General features: G+C 37.8%; 1 protein-coding gene across 2 annotated transcripts; it reads left to right on the top strand.

Moving 5' to 3' along the window:
- The first annotated feature begins 699 nt into the window (after nucleotides 1-699).
- Nucleotides 700-2,102, top strand: LOC121052120. Of its 2 annotated transcripts, none has more exons than XR_005808045.1 (3): nucleotides 700-759; nucleotides 1,498-1,603; nucleotides 1,701-2,102. XR_005808045.1 is itself a non-coding variant. In XM_040516146.1 (3 exons), the coding sequence occupies exons 1-3, from the start codon at nucleotides 1,296-1,298 to the stop codon at nucleotides 1,893-1,895; spliced, it is 414 nt and encodes a 137-aa protein (XP_040372080.1). In that variant the 5' UTR covers nucleotides 1,279-1,295; the 3' UTR covers nucleotides 1,896-2,102. The 2 variants fall into 2 exon arrangements, 1 of the variants encoding a protein (XP_040372080.1); XM_040516146.1 differs by lacking the exon at nucleotides 700-759 and adding an exon at nucleotides 1,279-1,408.
- The last annotated feature ends 4,435 nt before the right edge of the window (nucleotides 2,103-6,537 follow it).

Here is a 6,537-nt window from a genome sequence, read left to right as displayed (position 1 = left end):
TGATTTCATTTGAGGTGTTAGATTGAGATAAAGTTTAGATTTTTATTGTTGTTTTGAAGTTGGTTTCGGTTCTTGAGTTGCAGGGAGGAACCCAAGTTCTAATAACAACAAATCTTGGTCGAAATCTACAAGGGATTCTAAAAAATCGAATGTAATTGCTGTAGGATATCGTTACTCTTCTATTGAACTTCAGGTGTGTTTTGTTGGCTTAAAGATTATTCTTTTATTAATTATGACCTCAAATTGCAGTTCGTTTTCTAATGTATACCTTGCAATGTTTGAGAGCGAAACAACAAAACTTTTCTAGAGGTAGATTAGTATGAGAATGAAACTGGTTTTCCTGTTTTCTTTACTTACAGTGAGTTAAACATGTAAATAAACTGTCTTGTCTTCGTTCTGTTCTTGTAATCAAGATATGTAATTGAAGTACATTAATGGTAATATGAACTGGTCAATGAGGCTGGCTTATATGTTCAGTTATTTTCCCACTTTGACAATGTCAAAATCTTTGATAATGCATTGAGTTTTGGTGAAGTATTGATGTGGGAATTTGAGTTCTCTATTGATTTAGTCTGGATATGCTTTTAGTTTTTCAACGATATGTTTAAATTCGAAGCTCTATGTTAAATTCTCGGTTCCAGGTTTTTGCTTTTGCTTTTAATCACTGCTTTTGTTGTATAGGGTTTTGTCCATTGGAGTTGGAATATTGAAGCTAATATAAAGTTAAGTTGGAGTATTGCTGGGAGCTTAACTGATAAGGTTTTCTCTCAAAATTGATTCTTTGTATTGTTCATATTTTTTGTATTCTTTACAAGCTAGAGTTAAGGTTAACTTAAATCCTATGATTGTCCTGCCTTAATGCAATAGCTGCTCCCAGTCGCTATCCAAGGGGTATTGGAAAAACCGATCAGAGTTGCAGTAATTAGGCTTTGCCTTTTTTTTTTTTTTTTAATGAAATTTGCTGCAAGACTGTAGATCATTCAAGGCTACCAAAACTCCAAAGTGATCTAATCAAAACTTTGTGTGAGCTTGAGAAATATTTTCCGTCATCTTTCTTCGACATAATGGTTCATTTAACAGTCCACTTGGTTAGAGAAGTTGAGCTATGTAGACCGACTTGCTTTCGATGGATGTATCCTTTTGAAAGGTATATGAAGATGTGCAAGGGCTATGTTAGAAGTAAAAGGCATCCGGAAGGGTGCATTGCTGAGTGTTACATAGCTGAAGAGGCTGTTGAGTTTTTAGCCAAACTTTTCTTTGATGACAATACTATTGGCATCCCAAAAGAAAATAACATGGATAACAAGCCTACCTCTGGTGAAGCTGTTGAGTCCATTTATGGCAAAGAATTTCAGCAGGCTCATCTCTGCGTGCTTCAAAACACTGATGAATTTAGAAGCTACTTTTTGTAATTCGATCACTTTCTTTGTTTTTACAGTTTTACTTATTTTCTTGTTCTAATGGTCATACGCTAATACTTAACAAATATTTGTGTAGGGAACACATGGAGCATTTGAAGAGGGAGCTCCCCAAGTACAAAAAGAATGAAAAGTGGTTGGTGGACAAACAAAACATGACTTTTGCTCAATGGGTGAAGGAGAGGGTAAGTAGTTTCCATTTCATGTAAGTGTAAATTGTAGACAGAAATGTTTTTAATAATATGGAGTACAGTTAGTTTAATGTTTTATTTTATTTTTCAGGTTGAATCAAAGCTTGCAGAACCAGATTGTGACATCCTCGAGATTGTGAGGTGGCTAGCAGATCAACCGAGCAATGAAGTCCCGAAGTTTAGTGGTTACCATATAGGGGAAGTGAAATATAACACTAAGTGGCGCGATGATCTTCGGTCGACACAAAGCAGTGGGGTTTATTGGTTGCTAAGACACCTCAAGTAGCTAGTGCTAAGGATAAAAACCCTATTACTAATGACATGAGTTTCTATAGGGTGATTACCGAAATAGGGAGCTTGACTATGGTCATTTTAGGATTCCTATTTTTAAGTGTGATTGGGTAGAGAATCAGAAGGGTGTTAGAGTAGATGATCTTGGGTTCACTTTGGATAATTTGAATAGGAAAGGTTATCTAAACGACATTTTCGTTTTAGGAAAAAGTGTGGAGCAAATATTTTATAATGCAGACCCTGTAGATTGTAGGTGGTCAGTTGTGGTGAGAGTCCCAAAAAGAGATTACATTGATTTTGTTCAGGATGATGATCTTGGGAACCCAGTTCTTTCCCACCCTCTAATTGCAACTACAATGCCAACTATTCAGTCACTTGATAACTCGATCTCCAAATTAGGAGCCAATGGGTTATAGGCGTGAAGGGGATGAGGATATAGTAGTTGAGGGAGAGTAGTTCACATAGTAGTATTTATGTAATTTATAATTGTCATGCCTAAAGGATACTTGGCTCATTAAATATGTGTTCAATGTTGGTTCTTTTATGTTTCAGCGATTGTACCATGGATTAAGTGTGTTACTTTAATTACTCTTATTTTCTGCACTAATATGTGTCAAGTGTAGTTACTATTATTTTCTGCACGAACTGATGTGTTAAGTGCTGTTATTTTAAACACTAGCAGAATTGTGTTCTAATATGTGGTAAGTGGTCGACACTATTTTGATTACTGTTATTTTTCTGTTCTGATGTACTAATGGGCTAACAATTGTGTAGATAATGGCGGCATCAAACTCTGCTAGTGTATCGAAGAAGACAAAGTCGAAGGAAAAACGTTCAAAGCCTAAGAAGAGTAAGTCTTTGAAGACACCTACATCATTATCATTTTCTGATGGATCTCAATCAAAGAAGGGAAAGTCCAAAAAGAAAGAAGTTGAATCAATTGGGGGTCTAAAGCTGCTGAAGCGACATGCGGTGACTATGTCACGCATTACAAGTCGCAAGAATCCTAAACAGAAGAACATTGTTTTATTTAATAAAAAAGGGACCCCTTGTGGGAAGGTGGCTAAGAAAATGCAAAGCTACATTGGTGTATTGGCAAGAAGGAAGGTATCCATAATAAGGGAAAACTGGAAAGTGGCAACTGCTGAAAAGAAGAACAAAATCTAGCAACATATTCAGGTACAAAATTTCCTTATCAATTTTATTTAGTATTAAAGGTGCAGTTAGTTAGTTTGGTATGATAATCATTGTTTCCATTACTCGTTAGTTTCTAAACCTTGAACTGATGGTTAGCAATGAAACATGCATAGGTTCCATTTTTTGTTGGTCCTGAACATAAAAGATTGATTTTGGAGTCTGCTGCAACAAAGTGGAGGCAGTTCAAGTCTCTACTTACTTCCAAGTACACTATCCCCTATTTGGATGACCCTGAAGCCTTGTGATATCCTCTGGATGATTATCCTGTCATCCATGCTGATCATTGGACATAATTTGTCAAATAGCGGACAAAGGCCTCATTCTAGGTATAAATGCATTTGTAGTATAATCTGTTTGTTGTAGTCATATATTATGCAGTTATGTAAATATAGAATACTTATTTAACTATAAGTACCCCTATTTTGTAGGAAAAGCTTCATGAGCAACAAGAGAGCCGCAGCAAGAATAAGTATCCTCATATAATGTCCCGTAAGGGATATGCAGGGTTGGAGGCTAAGTTGGTTAGTGAAACTGTTTTCTACCTTACTGATGTGGAGTTTACACCTTTTCTAATGAATGCATTAACTACTTTACTTTGTAGGCTGACGGAATGAGTGACGACGAAGTTGATAGGGCCACTTTGTGGATAAGAGGATGGCAGACAAAGGATGGCAATTTCAAGGATGAAGAGTAAAAAAATACGACTGAAAAGATAGTTCACCCATAGAAAGCCTATTTTGTATGTATAAGGTTTCTGTAGATGATACGTGATGCTATTTCCTACTCTAAACTGTCAGGCCAACTTGAAGAGAAAGGTTGCGAGCAGAGTACTAAGCGCTGAAGGAACTAATGATGTCTTGACATTGGTGTTGGGGACTCCAGAGCATAGGGGAAGAGTACGAGGAGTAGGAGGTTTTGTCACTCCCTCTACCTACTTCCACCTCCCTAAACGTAGAAAATAGAGCATAGAAGCTACTGTTAGAGTAAGTGTGCAGAAAATATTGTTAGAAGAGAGAGAAAGAAGATAGTAGAGGAGGTAAGGGAGAAGATAATTATGGAAGCGAAAGAATAAGTTATTGCAGATGAGCGGGCTATTTGGGCGGCTAAGTTTGCTGAACTTGAAGCAAAGGTAAATGGAAAAGAAGTTGCAACTATTCAGCCACATGCATCTGGCCAAGGAAGTTGCTCAAGGACAGCTGAGGAGATTGCTCAAGAAACGAATAAAGCTATGTTGGAAGAAGTAGTGAACAATGTGGATGGAAATAAAATTCGGAGCGTTTTTGGAGCAATGGAAAACAAAACCCTCATGCGTAAAAGGAAAGGGACAAAGGTGGTTAAGCAAGGCAAGTTGGATAAATGTCCATGCTCCTAGGAAGATAATGAGTTTCCAAAGTTGGTTGAGAAAGTAGTTGTTAACCGTGAGGAGGTCAATGAGGCTATTGAAGAAAATGTCAATCTGATAGTAGGGGTGGGCGTGGTGCGGTGCGGGTCGATGTTAGGCCAAAACCGCAACCAAACCGCTTTATTCGGTTATGCAATATTCAAAACCGCAACCGCATTTTCAAAAGCCACACCGCCTACTTCGGTTACACCATTTTCCGATGCGGTGCGGATCGGTTTCGGTTGTGTTCGGCTTTTATATAATTTGTTCATTAAATGAGAGTCAAATAACATGTTCATGAAATCAACACGCAGCAGTAAATCAAAGTTCCAAGCAGCAAGTTTCTAAACCAAATCAATAAATCAAAGTTCCAAAGTCCCAAACATCAAGTTCAAAGTACCAAACATCAATTTAATGTTATTACAGACGAAAGTCAAAGGCAGTTTACTTGACCTAGTTGGTGTCGCATTAGGAGTTTGCAATGCTCCACTTCCCTGACAATGAAATCAAAAACAAAATTAACTTGAAACCTTGTGTAGTGAGTGTCTAAAGTCTACACAAAACAATATAATCTTGAGCAATAATAAACTTTATATAACATTACAGACCATTTGAAGACCATTGGTTTCATGTGCATATGAAATATTTCATAATTCAGAAGGCTATTACATATACCAAATCGAAACAAATGCAATCAAACATTCAAACTTACGTCCAATTCTCAAATAATTAAACAAGTAGAAAACCAGAAACAGACGCAAATAACATTTCAAAAGATATCAACCGTGCTCAGAAACCAAATCGCCCCCAGAAACATACAAAGAAATGAACTTCATACTCTTATTCTAAGCAGTGATAACAAAACTAAATCAAGCTGATGCTCATTACCAAATCAAGCTGATACTCTCATGCTTATTAACAAATCAAGCTGATGCTCTCATGCTCATTTGAAGAACTAAAGAAGCAAGCAAGAACTGAAATAACAGAAGCAAGTTGAACCCAAAATCAATTCAAAGTCGAAGTCAAAATCAAGTTGAACCCATATCGATTCCATCCTGAGATGAGATAAGAAGACGTCCTCGGTCGGCGTTAGTCGGTGTCGGCTTCCTTAATCGGCATCTTCGGTCGGTTGTGAGTTGAGAGAGAAGAGCGGCTGTGTCGTTCTGAGTTGAGAGAGATGAGGGAGGCAGAGTCGAAATGAGGTGCTGAGTGGCTAACTTCGGAATTTATTCTATAAGAGCAATCAGGTGCAACGGGAAGTGCGTGCAACCTGATTTCCACAAATCAGAATTAGACAACTATCAAAATAATATTAATATAAATAAAAGTAATATTAATTATCCAGATCGGGTCGGTTTTTTTCGGCCGGTTTACGCACTGAACCTGGTTCCGAACCGGAGAAATCCGGTCCGGTTCGGTCAAGTCATTTTTTCCCCCTTATTTCATTCGATTCTGTCCCCGAGCTAGTTTTCCTGGCCGGTTCGGCCGGTTTTGGACCTCCGGTTCGGTTTCTGCCCACCCCTATTTGATAGATATCAAGGAGTCGGAGAACGATGAGGGGCAGAATATGTGGATTTGACGTTTATTCTACCCACATCAAAGGTAATTTGATTTTACTTCATGCCAATAATGAACTGGCATGGAAAATATGAAAGTTTGATTGTTACCAGTTACCAGTTTTTTGAAAACGTCTCAAGCTTGCATCTTATTCTTTTAAATATGTTACTATTTCAAACATACATAGACAACAGTGATAAAACTTGTTTTTTGGTCCACTTTTTAGTCAAATGTAGCTGAGGTTGAATGCAAGTTGGCAATAGGTTCTGTTGAACATGTTGTTGCTTTGGCCACTGTTATGGAGTGCGAGGATCATTCCCAGCTCATTCATGGCACTCCACTAGGGGATGGTAATATGCGCGTTTCTATCTATGCCGCGCTTAAGGAGAAAGCAAAAGTGTCATTTCCTGTGAAAGATGAAATTGAAACAGTGAAGCAGGCTATGGAGAGTTGGGTAGCATGGCCTAAACACCTAGTCATCAAATCACATATCAAGGTTAGA

Source organism: Rosa chinensis, chromosome 3, assembly GCF_002994745.2.
Source record: "Rosa chinensis cultivar Old Blush chromosome 3, RchiOBHm-V2, whole genome shotgun sequence".
NCBI lineage: Eukaryota > Viridiplantae > Streptophyta > Magnoliopsida > Rosales > Rosaceae > Rosa > Rosa chinensis.
This window is presented reverse-complemented; position numbering and strand designations above follow the sequence as displayed.